Genomic DNA, 23,570 nt, shown 5'->3' with positions numbered 1-23,570 from the left:
GGAAGTCATTATCTCAGGGTGCTATCTTGTAAGAGCCATTTCCTCAGGGTGCCATCTTCGAAGCATCATTCTGTCAGGGCATCATCTTGTAAAATGCCACCACCATGGAAGAGCTCTTCCCTTCAGAGCACCATCTTGCAAGCGTCATTCCATCAGGGTGCCATCTTGAAAAGGCCACCATCATGGAAGAGTTCTTCCTTTCAGGGCACTATCTTGTAAGAGCCATTCCCTCAGGGCACCATCTTCCAAGCATCATTCTGTCAGGGCACCATCTTGTAAAAGGCCACCATCATGGAAGACCTCTTCCCTTCAGGGTACCATCTTGGAAGCATCATTCTGTCAGGACACCATCTTGAAAAGGCCACCATCATGGAAGAGCTCTTCTCTTATAGAGCGCCATCCTGTCAGAGCCATTCCTCGGGGCGCCACCTTGGAACCATCATTCCATCAGGGCGTCATCTTGAAAAGGCTACCATCACAGAAGAGCCATTCCCTCAGATCACCATCTTTAAAAGATCATTTTTTCAGGGCGCCATCTTGTAAAAGGCCACCATCATTGAAGAGCTATTCCCTCAGGGCGCCATCTTGGAAGAGCCATTCCCTCAGGCCGCCATGTTGTAAAAGCCATTCTCTCACGGCGCCATTTTGAGCCATTTCCTCATAGAATCACAGAGCTGGATTGTGGGCCATCCAGTCCTACCCCCTACCAAGAAGCAGGAAAATTGCTTCAGGGTGCCATCTTGTAAAAGCCATCCCCTCAGGGCACCATCTTGTAAGAGCCATTCCCTCAGGTTGCCATCTTGTAAAAGCCATTCCCTCAGGGCGCCATCTTGTAAAAGCCATTCCCTCAGGGTGCCATCTCGTAGGAGCCATTCCCTCAGTGTGCCATTCCCTCAGGGCTCCATCTTGCAAAAGTCATTCCCTCAGGCTGCCATCTTGTAAGAGCCATTCCCTCAGGGTGCCGCCTTGTAAAAGCCATTCCCTCAGGCTGCCATCTTGTATGAGTCATTCCCTCAGGGCTCCATCTTGCAAAAGTCATTCCCTCAGGCTGCCATCTTGTAAGAGTCACCCCCTCAATGCGCCATCTTGTAAGAGCCATTCCCTCAGGGCGCCATCTTGTAAAAGCCATTCCCTCAGGGCGCCATCTTGTAAGAGCCATTCCCTCAGGGTGCCATTCCCTCAGGCCGTCATCTTGCACGAGCCATTCCCTCAGGGCGCCATCTTGTAAGAGTCCTTCCCTCAGGGTGCCATCTTGTATGAGTCATTCCCTCAGGCTGCCATCTTGTAAGGGCCATTCCCTCAGGGCGCCATCTTGTAAAAGCCCTTCCCTCAGGGTGCCATTCCCTCAGGGCACCATCTTGCATGAGTCCTTCCCTCAGGGCGCCATCCTGCACAAGCCATTCCCTCAGGGTGCCATCTTGGAAGCATCATCTCCTCAGCGTGCCATCTTGTAAAAGCCCTTCCCTCAGGCCACCATCTTGCACGAGCCATTCCCTCAGGGCGCCATCTTGTAAGAGCCATTCCCTCAGGGTGCCATCTTATAAGAGCCATTCCCTCAAGGTGCCATCTTGTATGGGCCATTCCCTCAGGGTGCCATCGTGTATGGGCCATTCCCTCAGGGTGCCATCTTGTAAAAGCCATTCCCTCAGGGCTCCATCTTGTAAGAGCAATTCATTCAGGATGCCATCTTGTATGAGTCATTCCCTCAAGGCGCCATCTTGTAAAAGCCATTCCCTCAGGCTGCCATCTTGTAAAAGCCCTTTCCTCAGGGTGCCATTCCCTCAGGCCACCATCTTGCATGAGTCCTTCCCTCAGGGCGCCATCCTGCACAAGCCATTCCCTCAGGGTGCCATCTTGGAAGTATAATCTCCTCGGGGTGCCATCTTGTAAAAGCCATTCCCTCAGGACTCCATCTTGCACGAGCCATTCCCTCAGGGTGCCATCTTGGAAGCATCATCTCCTCGGGGCGCCATCTTGTAAAAGCCATTCCCTCAGGGCGCCATCTTGCATGAGTCCTTCCCTCAGGGCGCCATCTTGCACAAGCCATTCCCTCAGGGCTCAATTTTGTATGAGTCATTCCTTCAAGGCGCCATCTTGTAAAAGCCATTCCCTCAGGCTGCCATCTCGCAGGGTGCCATTCCCTCAGGCCACCATCTTGTAAAAGTCAATCCCTCAGGCTGCCATCTTGTAAGAAGCATTCCCTCAGGGCGCCATCCTGTAAAAGCCATTCCCTCAGGACTCCATCTTGTAAAAGCCATTCCCTCAGGGTGCCATCTTGTAAGAGTCACTCCTTGTAAAAGTCAATCCCTCAGGACTCCATCTTGCAGGAGTCATTCCCTCAGGGCGCCATCTTGCACAAGCCATTCCCTCAGGGCGCCATCTTGTAAGAGCCATTCCCTCAGGCCACCATCTTGCAAGAGCCATTCCCTCAGGCTGCCATCTTGTAAGAAGCATTCCCTCAGGGCGCCATCTTGTAAAAGCCATTCCCTCAGGCCACCATCTTGTAAAAGTCAATCCCTCAGGCTGCCATCTTGTAAGAAGCATTCCCTCAGGCCACCATCTTGCAAGAGCCATTCCCTCAGGCTGCCATCTTGTAAGAGCCATTCCCTCAGGGTGCCATCTTTAAAGCATCATCTCCTCAGGGTGCCATGTTGTAAAAGCCCTTCCCTCAGGACTCCATCTTGCACGAGTCCTTCCCTCAGGGCTCCATCTTGCACGAGTCCTTCCCTCAGGGCGCCATCTTGTAAGGGCCATTCCCTCAGGGACTCTGCCTTCCTCCTGTCCCTGTGGGGCGTCCTCTTCCAAGATGGCGCAGTGCCCCGTCGCCATGGCAACCCCAGGTCAGGCTTGTGGGGGCGGCGTAGGCCCGGGCCCGGCGGGGGGCGCGTTCTCGGTGAGGTAGGCGACGAGGAGGCAGATGAGGACGAGCATGACGCAGATGGCGCCCCCCACGGCGGCCATGGCCACCACGATGTCGCGGGGCCCCGCGGGCTGGCCCTCGAACTCCACGCACTCCTCCTCGCCGCCTCCTTCCTCGGCTTCCTCCTCCCGAGACGGCAGCGAGAGGTCCTCGCGGCCTACTTTCTCCTCCCGAGGTGGCGGCAGCGAGAGGGCGGCGAGGCAAAGGCGGTACCGGATCCCGGCGTGGGCCTCGGGGAGCAGGTAGTCTCGGCAGGCGGCGCCGAGGCGGACGGAGCGGCAAGGGAGGCCTGGCGCGGCCTGGGGCCCTTCCCACGAGCAGGAGAGGCGGAAGCCCCGCGGAGGAGAGGCCGGAGGCGGCCAGGCCCACTGGAGCAGCACGCTCCCGTTGCCCAGCACGCTGGCGCTCAGGTTCCCGCCCGGGGAAAAGAGTTGCTCCCGGCAGCTGCCCGGACGGCACTCGAAGCCCCGCGCCGCCCTCCGGAAGCACAGCCCGCCGCCCTCGGAATCCTCGAAGAAGGGGCACCAAGGCGACGCCGAGGAGGAGGAAGGAGGAGGGGACCAGGCCGGAGGAGCCCCGGACTCGCCTAGCAGGAGCAGCGGGAGGAGGAGCCCCCAAGGCGGCATGGCGAGAGGAAGGGACCGGCCTCCCTCTCTCCCTCCCTCGGGCATGCCACGACCAGGCCCCGCCCTCTCTCCAGGTGCCTCCTTGGACTTCAACTCCCACAATTCCCAACAGCCAGTTCCTAAAGGGTAGATGTATAAACTAGCTGTACCCGCCATGTGTAGCTGTGCCCAACCTTCCCTCTTTCTTTCTTTCTCTCCTTCCTTCTATCTCTACCTCTTTCCTTCATTCTTTCCCTCCCTCTCTCTTTCTTTCTTTCCCTTTTTTCTTTCCTTTTCTCCTTCCTTCCATCTCTACCTTTTTCTTTCCTTCCTTCCTTTCCTCCTTCCTTCTTTCCCTCCCTCACTCTCTCCTTCCTTCCCTCCCTCCTTCTCTCCTTCCTTCCTTCCTTCCTTCTTTCTCTACCTCTTTCTTTCCTTCCCTCTTTCCATCCCTCTTTCTGTCCTTCCTTCTCTATCTCTTTCCTTCCTTCTTTCTTTCCCTCCTTCCTTCTTTCCCTCTTTACATCCCTCTTTCTGTCCTTCTTTCCTTCTCTACCTCTTTCCTTCCTTCTTTCCTTCCTTCTCTACCTCTTTCCTGCATACCCACTTTTTCTTTCCCTCCCTCCCTCACTCTCTCCTTTCTTCCCTACCTCTTTCTTTCCTTCTTTCTTTCCTCCTTCCTTCTCTCCTTCCTTCCTTTCTTTCTTTGTGCCTTCTTTCTTTTCCCTCTTTCTATCCCTCTTTCTGTCCTTCCTTCCTTCTCTACCTCTTTCCTTCCTTCTTTCTTTCCCTCCCTCCTTTGTGGCTTCCTTCCTTCTCTACCTCTTTCTTTCCTTCTTTCCTTCCCTCCTTCCTTCTTTCCCTCTTTCCATCCCTCTTTCTGTCCTTCCTTCCTTCTCTACCTCTTTCCTTCCCCCCCCCCTCTTTCTCTCCTTTCTTTCTCTCTTTCCTTTCCTCTCTCTTTCCTTCCTTCTCTTTTTTCTTTCCTTTTCTCCTTCCTTCCATTTCTACCTCTTTCCTGCATACCCACTTTTTCTTTCCCTCCCTCACTCTCTCCTTCCTTCCCTACCTCTTTCTTTCCTTCCTTCTTTCCTCCTTCCTTCTCTCCTTCCTTCCTTCACTACCTCTTTCTTTCTTTCCCTCCTTTCTTCTTTCTCACTTTCCCTTCCTCCTTCTCTCCTTCCTTCCTTCTCTATAGCTTTCTTTCCTTCCTTCCTTCCTTCCCTCCTTCCTTCTTTCCCTCCCTCCTTTTCGCCTTCCTTCCTTCTCTATCGCTTTCTTTCCTTCCTTTCTTTCTTCCTTCTCTAACTTCCTTCCCTCCTTCCTTCTTTCCCTCTTTCCATCCCTCTTTCTGTCCTTCCTTCCTTCTCTACCTCTTTCCTTCCCCCCCTCTTTCTCTCCTTTCTTTCTCTCTTTCCTTTCCTCTCTCTTTCCTTCCTTCTCTTTTTTCTTTCCTTTTCTCCTTCCTTCCATTTCTACCTCTTTCCTGCATACCCACTTTTTCTTCCCTCCCTCACTCTCTCCTTTCTTCCCTACCTCTTTCTTTCCTTCCTTCTTTCCTCCTTCCTTCTCTCCTTCCTTCCTTCACTACCTCTTTCTTTCTTTCTCTCCTTTCTTCTTTCTCACTTTCCCTTCCTCCTTCTCTCCTTCCTTCCTTCTCTATTGCTTTCTTTCCTTCCTTCCCTCCTTCCTTCTTTCCCTCCCCCCTTCTCTTCTTCCTTCTCTACCTCTTTCCTTCCTTCCCCCTTTTTCTCTCCTTTCTTTCTCTCCTTCCTTCCTTCCTTCCTTCCTTCCCTTTTTTCTTTCCTTTGCTCCTGCCTTCCATCTCAACCTCTTTTCTGCATACCTGCTTCTTCTTTCCCTCCCTCACTCCTTCCTTCTCTACCTCTTTCTTTCCTTCCCTCCTTCCTTCTTTCCTTCCTTCTTTCTCTCCTTCCTTCCTTTGTTACCTCTTTCTTTCCTTCCTTCCTTTCTTCTTTCCCTCTTTCCCCTCCCCCATTCTCTCCTTCCTTCCTTCTCTACCTCTTTCTTTCCTTCCCTCCTTCCTTCTTTCCCTCCCTCCTTCCTTCTCTCCTTCCTTCCTTCTCTACCTCTTTTCTTCCTTCTTTCCCTCTTTCCCTCCTTCATTCCTTTCCTCTAGACATAGGCCAGCAAATAGTTGGGCTCGAAGGCAGCACTTGAGCAAGAGCTCTATGGTTAGTAAGCCGGGCATCTGTATCTGTATTGTCATTTAGTTTTTTGGGGTTTTTAAAAATCCTGTCTTTTTTTGGGGGGGGGGGGGTTATGAGTGATGGTCACTTGTTGGTCTGTTAAGGGTGTAGTGTCCAAATTTGGTGTCAATTTGTTCAGTAGTTTTTGAGTTATGTTAATTCCACAAACAAACATTACATTTTTATTTATATAGATAATCTGTCTCCCCATTATCCATCTGTGTATCTATCACCTTCCATCTATCTGCCTGTCTATCTTCATCATCATATAATATATAATAATATATTATAATATAATATGTAATATAACTTATAATATTAAAATATACAATATTTTAATAAAAAGTTTAATAGAAAGTTCCAATATAGAGTGAGTGGCTTCAAAAAATATAATATGATTTAAATAGTATAATATTATATTATAATATAGTACAGTGTAGTATAATATTATTATAACATTTAATATAATAATATAAAATTTAATATAATTTAATAAAAAGTTCCAATATAGTGGCTTTAAAACAATATAATATAATATAATATAGTATAATATAATATAATAATTTAAATGATATAGTGATATAATAGATTATAATAATATATTACAGTATAATATAATATAGTTTAATAAAAAGTAATAGAAAGTTCCAATATGGAGTTGTGCAAATGTTAAACATTGATGGAGCAAGCTTCGGAGAGCTTCTCCTCAGCCATTTCAAAGCTCCCTGCTTGAGCGGTGATGACACGATCATCAGCATAGGTGACACTCTGTGATAAACAGAAGGGGGTCAGAGTACCTAAAGCTAAAGAGAGTTTCTGTTCAACTATTTCAAAGCTCCCTGCTTGAGCGGTGATGGCACGATCGTCAGCATAGGTGACACTCTGTCCCTTCTGGCAGTAGCTGATCATTTGTGTAAATGTTAAACATTGATGGAGCAAGCTTCGGAGAGCTTCTCCTCAGCCATTTCAAAGCTCCCTGCTTGAGCGGTGATGACACGATCATCAGCATAGGTGACACTCTGTGATAAACAGAAGGGGGTCAGAGTACCTAAAGCTAAAGAGAGTTTCTGTTCAACTATTTCAAAGCTCCCTGCTTGAGCGGTGATGGCACGATCGTCAGCATAGGTGACACTCTGTCCCTTCTGGCAGTAGCTGATCATTTGTGTAAATGTTAAACATTGATGGAGCAAGGTTCGGAGAGCTTCTCTTCAACCATTTCAAAGCTCCCTGCTTGAGCGGTGGTGGCACGATCGTCAGCATAGGTGACACTCTCTGTCCCTTCTGGCAGCGGCTGATCATTTGTGTAAATGTTAAACATTGATGGAGCAAGCTTCGGAGAGCTTCTATTCAACCATCTCAAAGCTCCCTGCTTGAGCGGTGGTGGCACGATCATCAGCATAGATGACACTCTGTGATAAACAGAAGGGGGTCAGAGTACCAAAACTTCAGAGAGTTTCTGTTCAACTATTTCAAAGCTCCCTGCTTGAGGGGTGATGGCACGATCGTCAGCATAGATAAAACTCTCTGTCCCTTCTGGCAGTGGCTGATCATTTGTGTAAATGTTAAACATTGATGGAGCAAGCTTTGGAGAGCTTCTCTTCAACCATTTCAAAGCTCCCTGCTTGAGCGGTGATGGCACAATCATCAGCATAGGTGACACTGTGATAAACAGAAGTGGGTCAGAGTACCTAAAGCTAAAGAGAGTTTCTGTTCAACTATTTCAAAGCTCCCTGCTTGAGCGGTGATGGCACGATCGTCAGCATAGATGAAACTGTCCCTTCTGGCAGCGGCTGATCACTTGCGTAAATGTTCCATCTCATCCAACGTCTCCTTTGGTGTGCGGACTTTCGAGTAAAGGAACTTGAGGATTCCGCTGGGTCCATTCTCAAACCTCACTCCACTTCATCACCTGTAAAATCAAGACCGTTCTCCGTTCTGAGTTGTAAATTGGCACGTAACCTATAGAGACTTGTATCATGACACACGTGCAATTTCAGTATCCTGTGATAAACAGAAGTGGGTCAGGGGCCATCTTTAATGAACGCCCCTCGTATTTGCTATTCACCCTCCTTTCTTGTTCTGCTCACCCAAAACACTGGCAACGTTCTTGTAAGGATGAGAAAGGCGGCTCTTTACCAAAAGGATTCCTTTTAATACAAAGATGCAAAGGCTGAACAATAAAAATCAGGCAAATCCAAACCACAATTGGAAAAGGTGGAAGGTCGTCCAAAGAGGAAATCTCACTTATTTTACAAATATCAGTCCCGTTCGGAAGAAGCATCCGGACACTCCAGAAGCCAGTCTGCTTTACGTTATATCACCCCGGAACTTGTTAAATAAACAAACAGAGATATTTGCGGCAATCGTCGTAATTCGTTTTGGAAGGATTCAGGCTAAGAATCTGGCTGTGTCGCAACAGACTTGGCCCAGGTCCACCTCCTGAAGTTTATATCTAGCCTCCTGGCAGAAGCTGGTATCGGAGTCAGTAGTAGTTGTCCTTTCGTTTGCCTCCTCCTATGCGCTCTTTTTGCTCAGGGACGAGCTCCAGATCATCTGCATCGTCGGCTTCACCTCTACGATCTTCCTGTTGTCAAATGAAAAGAGAGAAGGAGGAAGTCAGAGAAAAAGCCTGGGCTATCGAATGCTCGAGTTGGGAGAGATCACAAGGATTATCCAGGCCAATTTCCTACAGTCATGTGGAAATACGCAATTAAAGCACTCCCGACAGATGGCCATGCAGCCTTGGTTTAAAGACCTCCAGGCAAGGAAGGTCTTTATGTTTTTGTCATTTGTTGCATGTACCGTGTTTCCCCGAAAATAAGACACTCTTATATTTATTTTTCCTCAAGAAGACACACTATTTTTAGGGGACGTCTTAAGTGTGGTACAACGATCTGCATTTATGGGATGATGTCTCTGGACTGCTTACCAAAGCTTTTACCCTCTCACCTAGTGCTCGTGTGGGGTGAAAGAGACCCACAACCTGTTGCTGGTTGGGGCTGGGGGAGAGAGACCCACAGTGCTGAGTAAAAAGGCAGCCACAGCTTTACTTCTTCCCCCTGAGGACACATAATACCTAAAGCAGAGCATCCCCTGGTGTTTGTGGGGGGTGAGAGAGACCCACAGCCTGTTGCTGGTTGGTGCTGGGGGAGAGAGACCCCCTGTGCTGAGTAAAATGGCAGCCACAGCTTTACTTCTTCCACCTGAGGACACACAATATCTAAAGCAGATCATCCCCTGGTGTTTGTGGGGGTTGAGAGAAACCCACAGCCTCTTGCTGGATGGTGCTGGGGGAGAGAGACCCACAATGCTGAGTAAAACAGCAGCCACAGCTTTACTTCTTTCCCCTGAGGACACACAATATCTAAAGCAGATCATCCCCTGGTGTTTCTGGGGGTTGAGAGAAACCCACAGCCTCTTGCTGGATGGTGCTGTGGGAGAGAGACCCACAATGCTGAGTAAAACAGCAGCCACAGCTTTGCTTCTTTCCCCTGAGGTCACACAATATCTAAAGCAGAGCATCCCCTGGTGTTTTGTTGTGGGAAGGGGGGGGGGGAGACCCACAGTGCTAAGGAAAAAGGCAGCTACAGCTTTACTTCTTCCCCGTGAGGACACACAATACCTAAGGCAGAGCATCCCCTGGTGTTTTTTTTGGGGGGGGGGTTGAGAAAGACCCACAACCTGTTGCTGGTTAGCACTGGGGGAGAGACACACACAGTGCTGAGTAAAATGGCAGCCACCAATTTACTTCTTCCTCCTGAGGACACACTATACCTACATCAGAGCATCCCCTCGTGTTTGTGGGGGGTGAGAGAGACCCACAGCCTGGTGCTAGTTTGTGCTCGGGGGAGAGGGACCAACATTGCTGAGTACAACAGCAGCCACAGTTTTACTTCTTCCCCCTGAGGACACACAATACCTAAGGCAGAGCATCCCCTGGTGTTTGTGAAGGATGAGAGGGACCCACAGCCTGGTGCTAGTTGGTGCTGAGGAGAGAGACACACAGTGCTGAGTAAAACGGCAGCCACCACTTTACTTCTTCCTCCTGAGGACACAGTGTACCTACATCCTCCTGAGGACACACTGTACCTACATCAGAGCATCCCCTCGTGTTTGTGCGGGGTGAGAGAGACCCACAGAGTGTTGTTCGTTGGTGCTGGGGGAGAGAGACCCACAGTGCTGAATAAAACGGCAGCCACAGCTTTACTTCTTTCCCCTGAGGACACACAATATCTAAAGCATAGCATCCCTGGTGTTTGTGGAGGATGAGAAAGACCCACAGCCTGGTGCTGGTTGGTGCTGGGAGAGAGACCCACAGTGCAGAGTAAAACAGCAGCCACAGCTTTACTTCTTCCCCCTGAGGACACACAATATATAACGCAGAGCATCCCCTCGTGTTTGTGGAGGATGAGAAAGACCCACAGCCTGGTGCTGGTTGGTGCTGGGAGAGAGAGACCCACAGTGCAGAGTAAAACAGCAGCCACAGCTTTACTTCTTCCCCCTGAGGACACACAATATCTAAAGCAGAGCATCCCCTCGTGTTTGTGGAGGATGAGAAAGACCCACAGCCTGGTGCTGGTTGGTGCTGGGAGAGAGAGACCCACAGTGCAGAGTAAAACAGCAGCCACAGCTTTACTTCTTTCCCCTGAGGACACACAATATCTAAAGCAGAGCATCCCCTCGTGTTTGTGGAGGATGAGAAAGACCCACAGCCTGGTGCTGGTTGGTGCTGGGAGAGAGACCCACAGTGCAGAGTAAAACAGCAGCCACAGGTTTACTTCTTTCCCCTGAGGACACACAATATCTAAAGCGGAGCATCCCCTGGTGATTGGGGGGGGGGGGGACCTACAATGCTAAGTAAAAAGGCAGCCATAGCTTTACTTCTTCCCCCTGAGGACACACAATGCCTACAGCAGAGCATCCCCTCGTTTTTTGGGGGTGAGAGAGACTCGCAGCCTGTTGCTGGTTGGTGCTGGGGGAGAGAAAAAGTTAAATAGCCTCTGTGTATGTCTGTATATGTTGGTATGTCAAAAATTGGCATTGAATGTTTGCCCGCTGCACTTCCTTCCCGCTGCACTCTGAATCCCAAATTGCATTTTAAATGGCACAGCCAAGATCCAAAGGAAGTGCTTGGCCCAGTGGTGCCAAAGGGCAGCTCCTTGCCCTGCCTGCAATCAAAGGGGCCACGGGCACTCAGAGCCTGACTTAATTGGTTTCCAGGCATCTCAGACGATGCCAGGGCGCTAATTGGGTTCATTGCAACACAAGCAAGGGCTTTTAATCCATCTCCCTCCCCACGGTTGCTGCTCAACAGGAAGAAAATATAGACAGAACGAGAAGAGACTTCGAGTGTGTCTGCATTGTAGAATGCTTGCAATTCGAACCTTCTTTAAATGCCATGGTCCAATGCTATGGAAGGGAAAGAGAGTTTCATCTATGCTGATGATCCTGCCATCACCGCTCAAGCATGGAGCTTTGAAATGGTTGAAGAGAAGCTCTCCAAAGCTTGTTCCATCAATGTTCGACATCTACACAAATGACCAGCCACTGCCAGAAGGGACAGAGAGCTTCATCTATGCTGATGATCGTGCCATCACCGCTCAAGCAGAGAGCTTTGAGATGGTAGAACAGAAGCTCTCCGAAGCTCTAGGTGCCCTTACTGCCTATTACACCGGGATTGTGGCGTAGCTGGCTGAGTGTCAGCTGCATTAAGATCACTCTGACCAAAAAGGTCATGAGTTCGAAGCCAGCCTGGGTTGGAGTGGGTTTCCAACCAATTGTGTGTAGCCTGTTGTTGACCTTTGCAACCCGAAAGACAGTAGGAAAATTAGGGACCACCTTAAAGTGTGGGGAGGCTAAATTAACTGAGTTATGAGGCCATAAAGAAGACACCAGCAAAGCATTCCAGCGGGGAAGCATGCGGGGAATGCGGAAGTGCTTCATCAGCGTCGCAGATGGACGGTGAAAGCGACACCTCCCCATTAGGTACCACCTTAAAGTGTGGGGAGGCTAAATTAACTGATTTATGAGGCTATAAAGAAGACTCCAGCAAAGCATTCCAGTGGGGAAGCATGCGGGGATTGCGGAAGTGCTTCATCAGCCCGGGTTGGAGTGGGTTTCCAACCAATTGTGTGTAGCCCAGGGGTAGGGAACCTTCGGCCCTCCAGGTGTGGTGGACTTCAACTCCCACAATTCCTTGAGGCTTGGCATTCGCCCCAAAGGCTTACACGAGCCTCAAGGAATTGTGGGAGTTGAAGTCCACCACACCTGGAGGGCCGAAGGTTCCCTACCCCTGGTGTAGCCTGTTGTCGACCTTTGCAACCCGAAAGACAGTTGCATCTGTCAAGTAGGAAAATAAGGTACCACCTTAAAGTGTGGGGAGGCTAAATTAACTGAGTTATGAGACCATAAGGAAGACTCCAGCAAAGCATTCCAGCGGGGAAGCATGCGGGGATTGCGGAAGTGCTTCATCAGCCCGGGTTGGAGTGGGTTTCCAACCAATTGTGTGTAGCCTGTTGCCGACCTTTGCAGCTCGAAAGACAGTTGCATCTGTCAAGTAGGAAAATTAGGTACCACCTTAAAGTGTGGGGAGGCTAAATTAACTGATTTATGAGGCCATAAAAAGACTCCAGCAAAAGCATTCCAGCGGGGAAGCATGCGGGGATTGCGGAAGGCTTCATCAGCCCGGGTTGGAGTGGGTTTCCAACCAATTGTGTGTAGCCTGTTGTCGACCTTTGCAACCCGAAAGACAGTTGCATCTGTCAAGTAGGAAAATAAGGTACCACCTTAAAGTGTGGGGAGGCTAAATTAACCGATTTATGAAGCCATAAAAAGACTCCAGCAAAAGCATTCCAGCGGGGAAGCATGCGGGGATTGCGGAAGTGCTTCATCAGCCCGGGTTGGAGTGGGTTTCCAACCAATTGTGTGTAGCCTGTTGTCGACCTTTGCAACCCGAAAGACAGTTGCATCTGTCAAGTAGGAAAATAAGGTACCACCTTAAAGTGTGGGGAGGCTAAATTAACTGATTTATGAAGCCATAAAGGAGACTCCAGCAAAGCATTCCAGCGAGGAAGCATGCGGGGAATGCGGAAGTGCTTCATCAGTGTTGCAGATGGACGAGGAAAGTACAGAAAAAAGTTAAATAGCCTCTGTGTATGTCTGTATATGTTTGTATGTCAAAATTGGCATTGAATGTTTGCCATATATGTGTAGGCTGTAATCCGCCCTGAGTCCCCTGCGGGGTGAGAAGAAGGGTGGAATAGAAAAGCTGTAGATAAATACATAAATAAATGAGACTTATGGGGAGAGAAAGGCATGAAAAAGAAAAACCTGGGACTCGTACAAGGTCTTCTTCCTCGTCTTCCTGATAATCATCCATCAGATCATTTGAAATTTTCTTAGGTCCAGCAGCATCCTGGAATGAAGAGATGACATTTTTAAGCCAACAGGATAAAATCTTAGGCAACATGGCTCCCCAAATGACAAAGGGCCGGGCTTTAGCACAGCAGGTTAATTACCAAGCTGAAATAAATCTTGCCAACCCAGTTTGAAGCCGGGTCAGGGTGAGCGCCTGACATTTGGCCCTGCTCCTGCCTACCTAGCAGTTCGAAAACAAATTTGTGAGTAGATAAATAGGAACCGCATTAAAACGGGGAGGTATTTCGATCAGAAAAAAGGAATGTATTGTCGAAGGCTTTCATGGCTGGAATCACTGGGTTGTTGTAGGTTTTCCGGGCTATATGGCCATGGTTTAGAGGCATTTTCTCCTGATGTTTCGCCTGCACCTATGGCAAGCATCCTCAGAGGTAGTGAGGTCTGCTGGAAGTAGGAAAATGGGTGTATATATCTGTGGAAAGACCAGGATGGGGCAAAGAACTCTTGCCTGCTGGAGCTAGGTGTGTATGTTTCAACTGACCACCTTGATTAGCATTTAATGGCTTGGAAGTGCCTGGGGGAATCTTTCTTTGAGAGGTGATTTGATGTACCTGATTGTTTACTCTCTGTTGTTTTGCTGTTGTAATTTTTGAGTTTTTTTTAATACTGGTAGCCAGATTTTGTTCATTTTCATGGTTTCTTCCTTTCTGTTGAACATTCACACCTAGCTCCAGCAGACAAGAGTCCTTTGTCCCACCCTGGTCATTCCACAGATATATAAACTCATTTTTCCTAGTTCCAACAGACCTCACTACTTCTGAGGATGCTTGCCATAGATGCAGGCGAAACGTCAGGAGAGAATGCCTCTAGAACATGGCCATGTTGTTGTTCATTCGTTCAGTCGTCTCCGACTCTTCGTGACCTCATGGACCAGCCTACGCCAGAGCTCCCTGTCGGCCGTTACCACCCCCAGCTCCCTCAAGGTCAGTCCAGTCCCTTCAAGGATGCCATCCATCCATCTTGTCCTTGGTCGGCCCCTCTTCCTTTTGCCTTCCACTTTCCCCAGCATGATTGTCTTCTCTAGGCTTTCCTGTCTCCTCATGATGTGGCATTCAAAGGACTTCAACTTTGTCTCTAGTATCCTTCCTTCCAGTGAGCAGCCGGGCTTTCTTTCCTGGAGGATGGACTGATTGGATCTTCTCGCAGTCCAAGGCACTCTCAGCACTTTCCTCCAACATGGCCATATAGCCCGGAAAAACTACAACAACCCAGAAAAAATGAAGCTTACGAACAAAGAAAGCTCTTCGACAAGGAGATGGAGTGACAGCACTGAGCATAGCCTCCAAAGATGCCTAAAGATTGTCAAGCCTATATATATAACCTGTTTCCCCAAAAATAAGACAGTGTCTTATATTAATTTTTGCTCCCAAAGATGTGCTGGGTATTATTTTCAGGGGATGTCTTATTTTTTCATTTATTGTTGAACCAAAAAAATTGAAGAATTATTATATACTGCAAAGTACATTCTTCCCACGCTACTTCGCGGTTCGCTTATTGCGGACTCGCTGTTTCACGGTTTTCAATAAATATTAATTTAAAATATATATATTGCGGTATTTTTGCTGTTTTGACATCCTATGAAACCTTTGGGTCTGTACTCTGGTTCTCTGTGGCTGGGAAGTCTGATTCCTCACCTCGAAAGTCCTAATATCTAGCATTCAACCTGAGCACAGAGCAGAGCGAAATGCATTCCAAGTGACAGCCGATGTTGAAATGCCACGTTGTGTGGATGGGAGTGCTTTAAATACACACACCCGTCTAACCTAGCCACCACTTTCTGTCTCGGATCGTGACAGGGAAATTGCTGCCTTGGAGAAAGCAAGTGATGCAGAGCAGATCGGGCAGCATGTCAGAACAAGGAAGGGCTTCTCTGCTTCTCTCCTGGATAACAGCCTGGAGGAACACATCGGGTACATCCGTACTGTCGAATTAATGCGGCCACCAACATCTTTCCTGCTACCTATTTTGGGATGTACAGTGTTCCCTCACTTATTGCAGGGGTTAGGTTCCAGGACCTCCCACAATAAGTGAAAAACCGCAATGTAGGGACGCTATATTTATTTTAATATTTATACATTATTTTAGTAGGCATGTGCGATCCATGGTTCTAAAGTGTTTCTAAAGCTGGAGCTTTGCTTCTAAAGTGTTTCTAAAGTTCTCATGGTGAAAATTTCAGAACTCTAACAAAACTTTCAAAATTTCGTTATAAATGGCAGTTCCTAATTGGTTATGTCATAAAAATCGCCATGGCACCAGGATTGTGGCGCAGCTGGCTGAGTGTCAGCTGCATTAAGATCACTCTGACCAAAAGGTCATGAGCTCGAAGCCAGCCCGGGTTGGAGTGGGTTTCCAACCAATTGTGTAGCCTGTTGTCGACCTTTGCAACCCGAAAGACAGCTGCATCTGTCAAGGAGGAAAATAAGGTACCACCTTAAAAGTGTGGGGAGGCTAGATTAACTAATTTATGAGGCCATTAAAAAAAGACTTCAGCAAAAGCATGCGGGGAATGCGGAAGTGCTTCATCAGTGTCGCAGATGGGACGATGAAAGCAACAGCTCCCTAGGCGGCCAGAAAAAGTTAAATAGCCTCTGTCTATGTCTGTATATGTTGTATATCAAAATGGGCATTGAATGTTTGCCATATATGAGTACACTGTAATCTGCCCTGAGTCCCCTGCGGGGTGAGGAGAAGGGCCGAATAGAAATGCTGTAAACAAACAAATAAATAAATAAATGGTTCTAAAGTGTTTCTAAAGCTGGAGCTTTGCTTCTAAAATATTTCTAAAGTTCTGGTGGTGAAAATTCCAGAACTCTAACAAAACTTTCAAATTTTCGTTATAAATGGCAGTTCCTAATTGGTTCTGTCATAAAAATCGCCACTGGCTGCCGGTCCACCTCCGAGCACAATTCAAAGTGCTGGTCTTGGCCTATAAAACCCTCTAAGGCTCCGGCCCAGCTTACTTATTATTATATTAACATATCTCTCTCTATGCTCCACCTCGTACTTTAAGATCTACTGGGGAGGCCCTGCTCTCGGTCCCACCTGTGTCACAAGCGCGTCTGGTGGGGACGAGGGACAGGGCCTTCTCAGTGGTGGCCCCCTGCTTGTGGAATTCGCTCCCCGGTGAGATTAGATCGGTGTCCTCCCTCCTCACTTTTAGGAAAAAACTAAAGTTGTGGTTTTGGAGCCAGGCTTTTGGCTAGAGGGCATAGCAGCACTATAGACACTGAAACAGACCATAGGATTATGACAATTGGAAACGGATATGTGATTTTGACTAGGCGACTGTGTTAGTATATGAGTATGTGATTTTAATTAATGTTATTGTTAATTTTCTATGTATTTGATTTTATGTTGTTGTACTGATATTATGGCATTGAATTGTTGCCCATGTAAGCCGCCCTGAGTCCCCCCTTGGGGGTGAGAAGGACGGGGTAGAAACGATGTAAATAAATAAATAAATAAATAAATAAACGAAATCATAATGAAATTTTGAAAGTTTCATTAGAGTTCTGAAATTTTCACCCCCAGAACTTTAGAAACACTTTAGAAGCAAAGCTCCAGCTTTAGAAACACTTTAGAAGCAAAGCACCAGCACCCCCTCGTTTCGTTATAAATGGCAGTTTCTAATTGGTTCTGTCATAAAAATCGCCATTAATGAAATCATAATGAAATTTTGAAAGTTTTGTTAGAGTTCTGAAATGTTCACCACCAGAACTTTAGAAACACTTTAGAAGCAAAGCACCAGCTTTGGAAACACTTTAGAAGCAAAGCTCCAGCACCCCCTCGTTTCGTTATAAATGGCAGTTTCTAATTGGTTCTGTCATAAAAATCGCCATTAACGAAATCATAATGAAATTTTGAAAGTTTTGTTAGAGTTCTGAAATTTTCACCACCAGAACTTTAGAAACACTTTAGAAGCAAAGCACTAACACCACCTAGTTTTGTAAGTACTTTGGAACCGTATTGTCAAAGGCTTTCATGGCCGGAATAACTGGGTTGTTGTAGGTTTTTTTTGGTCTATATGGCCATGGTCTAGAGGCATTCTCTCCTGACGTTTCGCCTGCATCTATGGCAAGCATCCTCAGAGGCAGTGCGGTGGGGTGGAACCATTTAGAACCATGGATCACACATGCCGACACTATTTTAATTCTTTATAAACTTAAACAAAACCCCATGAAACAGCGAAAATACCGCAATATATATTTTAAATTAATATTTTTTGAAAACCGCGAAACAGCGAGTCTGCTAAAAGCAAACCGCGAACTAGCGAGGGAACTCTGTAGCCTCCTTACTTCTGGAGTTAACTCCTGATCAGTTACAGAGCTGTTTCCCTTTTGGAAGAAGATCTCGGAGGAATAAAAATCATAAAGCTACGAATATCAGATTCCAAACAATAATGGGGTCTTTTGCCCAGTGCGCACACAGCCACATACATACAACTTTTGGGATCTTTTCCTTGGTTGAATCTTTTGCTGCTCCGTTTGTTGGGCCAAGGCCATTGTTATCGGCCTGATTGGCTTTCTCGTCAAAGTCTGGGCGTTCCAGCTCTGCCTCTTCGAACTCATCTTCCCCTTGGTTGTTGGGGTCCTGGGCAGGGTCAGCAGCCCGATCGGGCACCTGAATAGAAAGCAAGGAACAGGAGGCGTCCACACAACGTCCCAATGCTGAGTGACATCTTGTCACTCAAATATCCCTCCTACTGTTGGGAAGTTCTAGGTGGAATCTATTGCTCTCTGTCCTAGTCTCTTGAGTAGCAGAAAACAAGCTTGCTCTCCCCTCAATATGACATCCTTTCCAACATGGATATCATGTCCCTCTCAGCCTTCTCTACAAAACAGGAGCTTTTTTGTTGAGTTCCAGGGTTAGAGAAGCAGATGGCAAAAAAAAAAGGCCTTCATCAGGGGAGAGTGCATGTTTCTTCAATGTATTTACACAAATGACCAGCCACTGCCAGAAGGGACAGAGAGTTTCATCTATGCTGATGATCGTGCCATCACCACCCAAGCCAACAATGTGATGCAGCGGCAAAAAAGCCAATGGGATTTTGGCCTGCATCAATAGGAGTCTGGACCCAGGGAAGTCTTCATCTTGGAAAGAAGTGACAAGTGGAGTGCCGCAGGGTTCCGTCCTGGGCCCGGTCCTGTTCAACATCTTTATTAATGACTGAGATGAAGGGCTAGAAGGCAGGATCATCAAGTTTGCAGACGACACCAAATTGGGAGGGATAGCCAATAGTCCAGAGGACAGGAGCAGAATTCAAAACGATCTTGACAGATTAGAGAGATGGGCCAAAACTAACAAAATGAAGTTCAACAGTGACAAATGCAAGATACTCCACTTTGGCAGAAAAAATGAAATGCAAAGATACAGAATGGGTGACGGCTGGCTCGAGAGCGGTACGTGTGAAAAAGATCTTGGAGTCCTCGTGGACAGGAAGTTAAACATGAGCCAGGAATGTGACGTGGCGGCAAAAAAAGCCAATGGGATGTTGGCCTGCATCAAGAGGAGTATAGTGTCTAGATCTAAGGAAGTAATGCTACCCCTCTATTCTGCTTAGGTTAGACCACATCTGGAATATTGTGTCCAATTCTGGGCACCGCAATTGAAGAGAGATATTGACAAGCTGGAATGTGTCCAGAGGAGAGCGACTCAAATGATCAAGGGTCTGGAGGACAAGCCCTATGAGGAGCGGCTGAAAGAGCTGGGCATGTTTAGCCTGAAGAAGAGAAGGCTGAGAGGAGACATGATAACCATGTATAAATATGTGAGAGGAAGCCACAGGGAGGAGGAGGGAGGGAGGTTCCTTTCTGCTTCCCTGGAGACTAGGACGCAATGGAGCCATGGCTTCAAACTACAAGAAAGGAGATTCCACCTGAACATGAGGAAGAACTTCCTGACTGTGAGAGTCGTTCAGCAGTGGAACTCTCTGCCCCAGAGTGTGGTGGAGGCACCTTCTTTGGAAGCTTTTAAACAGAGGCTGGATGGCCATCTGTAATTGTATGCGTTTAATGCGATTTTCCTGCTTCTTGGCAGAATGGGGTTAGACTGGATGGCCCATGAGGTCTCTTCCAATTCTATGATTCTATATTTAGTTCCCTATGTCACTCCTCAGAGGGATTCATGGTTTCCAAACCTTTGTCCATTTGGATTGCTCTTCTCTAAACACACAGCAGCTTGTCAACATGTTCCCAGAACTGGACACAGTTTTCCAAGTCTCCCAAACATGCCACCACCTTGAGACTAAGTCAACGGTGTGGTCAAAAGCAGTGATTTCTTGGAAATGTCTAAACTTTCTGGAAAGTTATGTTGGAACATCAAGCTCGATGGTCCATGGAAATGACACACCAATGTCAATACTCCGCCAAATGCCCAATTCAAAGACCTATTTCCTCTTACCGCAGATCGATGAGCAATCACCTCCTTATAAGAACGTGAGTCCTCTTCTCTTGCAATTATGCCAGCATCTGAAGAAAGCAAATCGAAATGTCAACAAGCCATGCCTATCTCAACATCTTCTGTTCACCTTTACAATGCACTGTTCAGGTACATCCCAGTGTTGGAGTTCAGTCTGTGATTGTATTTCAGGATTAGGGTGCTTTGGATGTGGAAAGTGATGCCGATGAATTTCAAGATGGTATTGGTGTGGTCAATGATACTGATGCAGAGAAAGACCAGGGGACCCCTGTGCAAAGTGTAGTTTCCCATGAGAATGTCCCTGAAGGGTTTGGGGATGATGGTGTGCTCTCTGAATTGCTACCAGAGAGTTCCCAGGATTTGGGGCTTGAAAACAACTGGGCACCTGGCCCATCTGCAAAACTTAATGAGCAAATAGGTAGGCGGCAGGAGATTAGTCAAAACAGGCAAACCGAACAGTGGCTTCGGCGGTCTGTTAGGATCAGACAGAAAAAGATAAGGGAATCTCAATTAAAGCGAAACTAATTTCTGAGTATTGTCGAAGGCTTTCATGGCCGGAATCACTGGGTTGTTGGAGGTTTTTTCGGGCTATATGGCCATGGTCTAGAGGCATTCTCTCCTGACGTTTCGCCTGCATCTATGGCAAGTATCCTCAGAGGTAGTGAGGTCTGTTGGAAGTAGGAAAAAGGGTTTATGTATCTGTGGAATGACTCTTGTCTGCTGGAGCTAGGGGTGAATGTTTCAACTGACCACCTTGATTAGCATATAATGGCCTGACAGTGCCTAGAGCAAACTTTTGTTGAGAGGTGATTAGATGTCCTTCTTTGTTTCCTCTCTGTTGTTGTACTGTTGTAATTTTAGAGGGTTTTTTAAAAAAATTCTGAGTGTTTGGAATAGTTTAACAAGGAGATAAAAGTTCCAAGTATGGGAAATATAGTCAGATGAAGCATCGTTTGGAATCAAGTCTACTTCTCATCCTTGTTTCATGGAAGCCTTGCTTGGAAGATTCTTGTCTAAATATTTCTTGTTTCATGGTTTGGATTCTTGGATTGTATGAATGCCAACTCATGCCTTGGATTAATGTTTCCTGATTTTCTGAATTATATTAGAGAAGTGTGGACTTTGTTTTTATGGACTTTGCTGAACTTTACCCTGGACTACTTTTGCTCCTGCTTATCTTCTTGCCTAATTGGATTTACCTATTTCTTTAAAGTGCTTTTTACTTTCCTGTTTTTAAATTATCTTCAATAAAAGGATTGTTTTCCAATCAACGGTGTGTGTTTCCAGTCAGAGGGCTTTTCCTGTCCTGGAGTGCAACACCCAGCTGGTTATCTGACTGTTGTTAACCTGGCTATACAGACCAACGTTTCCTGCGAGCATATATCAAGACACACATTCCTTCAATGCGGAAACCATACCCATTTGAAGCTCCTCATTATCCATCCCTCCTTTTCCATCCGTCCAGCTGGATATCGGTAACCGCTCTGCACTTTCGTGTTGACTGGCCATCTTTGGCTTGCCATTTGTCACCACTGGCTCATGAATGCTTTGTGGATAAGGAGGGGCTTGCTTCTCATCCATCTGTGCATTGACTTTTTTCACAGTGTCTTGCCAGCTGAAGGTGAAAAAAAATGAAAGCCATCAGCATCAGGGTGGGAACTGTGGGAATCATGTGTTGTCTTCTAAGTCAAGATGCACCTCCCCCCCCCCAACTTCATTTACCAACAAATTCATTCCTTCTGATTTTATTTTGCATATTATTTATTTTGCCTCACAGTGTGAGGTAGGCCTTAGTCTGTGAGAGAAGCCTCTGTGTGAGGTAGACCTCACAGTGTGAGGTAGGCCTTAGTCTGTGAGAGAAAGCCTCACAGTGTGAGGTAGGCCTTAGTCTGTGAGAGAAGCCTCTGTGTGAGGTAGGCCTCACAGTGTGAGGTAGGCCTTAGTCTGTGAGAGAAAGCCTCACAGTGTGAGGTAGGCCTTAGTCTGTGAGAGAAAGCCTCACAGTGTGAGGTAGGCCTCACAGTGTGAGGTAGGCCTTAGTCTGTGAGAGCAAGCCTCACAGTGTGAGGTAGGCCTTAACCAACCTTAAAAACTCTGGCATAGACACTGAGAACTGGGAAGCCCTGGCCCTTGACCGCTCCAGCTGGAGGTCAGCTGTGGCCAGCCGTGCTGCAGAATTTGAAGAGGCACGAATGGAGGGCGAAAGGGAGAAGCATGCCAAGAGGAAGGCGTGTCAAACCAACCCCGACCGAGACCGCCTTCCACCGGGAAACCAATGCCCTCACTGCGGAAGAAGATGCAGAGCAAGAAGAGGGCTCCACAGCCACGTACGGACCCACAAAAATATTGGAAGATAATCCTCCTCAGAAAACAAGGGATCGCTTAAGTAAGTAAGTAGGTCTGTGAGAGAAGCCTCTGTGTGAGGTAGGCCTCACAGTGTGAGGTAGGCCTTAGTCTGTGAGAGAAGGCCTCAGTGTGAGGTAGGCCTCACAGTGTGAGGTAGGCCTTAGTCTGTGAGAGTCTGTGAGAGAAGGCCTCAGTGTGAGGTAGGCCTTAGTCTGTGAGAGAAGGCCTCAGTGTGAGGTAGTCCTTAGTCTGTGAGAGAAGGCCTCAGTGTGAGGTAGGCCTCACAGTGTGAGGTAGGCCTTAGTCTGTGAGAGAAGGCCTCAGTGTGAGGTAGGCCTTAGTCTGTGAGAGAAGCCTCTGTGTGAGGTAGGCCTTAGTCTGTGAGAGAAGGCCTCAGTGTGAGGTAGGCCTTAGTCTGTGAGAGAAGCCTCTGTGTAAGGCCTACCTCACACCGTGAGGCTTACCTCACACGGAGGCTTCTCTCACAGACAAAGGCCTACCTCACACCGTGAGGCCTACTTCACACAGAGGCTTCTCTCACGGCAACTTATGACACAGTGTAACACAGAAAAATGCTGCATAACGTCTACCATATTGCATAAATAAACAAGTATAAAACTGATCAAATACAGGGATCGCAAGCGGCTAAATAATTTTAGACCAAAAACAGGCAACAGCAACTGCATTGCCTGTAGCTTTATCCCTTCTAATAACTTCTGGGTCAACAGAGATGTTGGTGCGAGTCATAGAACAGGACAGTGGACCCCTGGGTTCACTCATTGCTGCATTGTACATACTTTTAGAAGTGGATACGGGTCCATGCCAACTGGGTCCATGCCAACAATGCATCTTGCATTACATTTTTAGAGCTTTGTGTGATAAGGTCCTACGTTGCCCTGCATCTGTGTGTGTTCTCTCTGCTTCTGCAACATCTCCGTAATAACTCTGCTCTGGTCATTTGGAGGGGAAGGAAGAGTCCTTGCTGTGGCTCACCCTAGGGCTCATTAACCTCACTACGGGGCATACCTTTGCACGTCAGGATCCCACTCGCTTCCCACGGAGGGCTGTTTACCCATGGTCTGTGCTGCCTCCAAAGCAGGAGAAATCCTGTGATCAGGGTGTACATTGTCCTCATTTTCCGCCTTCGTTGATTTGTGATCCTACAGAAGAAAGGAGGAAAAAAAACCTAAGGTGTAACTGGAACCAGCATGAATTTAAGCATTGCATAAATTAGTATAAAGGTGATAAAAATAGGAGTCGCACAGGCGGCTAAATATCTTTTGACAAAAAACGGGCAACAGCAACGGCCTTGTCTGTAGCCTCCAGCAAATCCTCCTCTGTACATGAGGCAGGGCATAGTGGACAAGCATACAGATGCAGAGTTGTCTGTTCTGCTCCACAGTCACGCAAGGTATGGGATTGTTTTAGGTTGTGCCATTTTGCCAGGTTTTCTTTTGATCTGCTCACTCCGCTTCTGAATCTATTCTGGGACTTCCAAGTTTCCCATTCTTAGGGAGGAAGACCATCCAGGGGGCCATCCAGTTGGGATTTCCTGGTTGGGCTGCCCAGAGGGATTCCCTTGCTGTTGCTGGAGGGACGCCAAGAGGAGTGGTAGTTCTCCTAAAGCTTTTCCTTGAT

The 23,570-nt window shown here is 47.5% G+C and overlaps 2 protein-coding genes across 5 annotated transcripts in view; both read right to left on the bottom strand.

Annotated features, from left to right (window-relative positions):
- Window positions 1-2,296: 2,296 nt before the first annotated feature.
- FNDC10 (fibronectin type III domain containing 10) lies at window positions 2,297-3,713 on the bottom strand. Its single transcript, XM_067472964.1, has one exon. The coding sequence runs from the start codon at window positions 3,700-3,702 to the stop codon at window positions 2,842-2,844; it is 861 nt and encodes a 286-aa protein (XP_067329065.1). The 5' UTR covers window positions 3,703-3,713; the 3' UTR covers window positions 2,297-2,841.
- Window positions 3,714-7,866: 4,153 nt separating this feature from the next.
- Window positions 7,867-23,570, bottom strand: part of LOC132764859 (Golgi integral membrane protein 4-like) — a 47,420-nt gene continuing 31,716 nt past the window's right edge. The window contains exons 9-14 of one of the 4 annotated variants that reach the window (XM_067472960.1): window positions 22,959-23,092; window positions 21,005-21,201; window positions 19,569-19,636; window positions 17,610-17,789; window positions 13,078-13,149; window positions 7,867-8,319 (exon numbers count right to left, since the gene is read on the bottom strand). In XM_067472960.1, coding sequence (XP_067329061.1) covers window positions 8,218-8,319; window positions 13,078-13,149; window positions 17,610-17,789; window positions 19,569-19,636; window positions 21,005-21,201; window positions 22,959-23,092 — 753 coding nt within the window. In that variant the 3' untranslated portion in view covers window positions 7,867-8,217. Of the gene's footprint in view, window positions 8,320-13,064; window positions 13,150-17,605; window positions 17,790-19,568; window positions 19,637-21,004; window positions 21,202-22,958; window positions 23,093-23,570 lie in introns of those variants that run through there. The other 3 variants (XM_067472961.1, XM_067472962.1, XM_067472963.1) reach the window with 3 other exon arrangements.

Source organism: Anolis sagrei, chromosome 13, assembly GCF_037176765.1.
Source record: "Anolis sagrei isolate rAnoSag1 chromosome 13, rAnoSag1.mat, whole genome shotgun sequence".
NCBI lineage: Eukaryota > Metazoa > Chordata > Lepidosauria > Squamata > Dactyloidae > Anolis > Anolis sagrei.
This window is presented reverse-complemented; position numbering and strand designations above follow the sequence as displayed.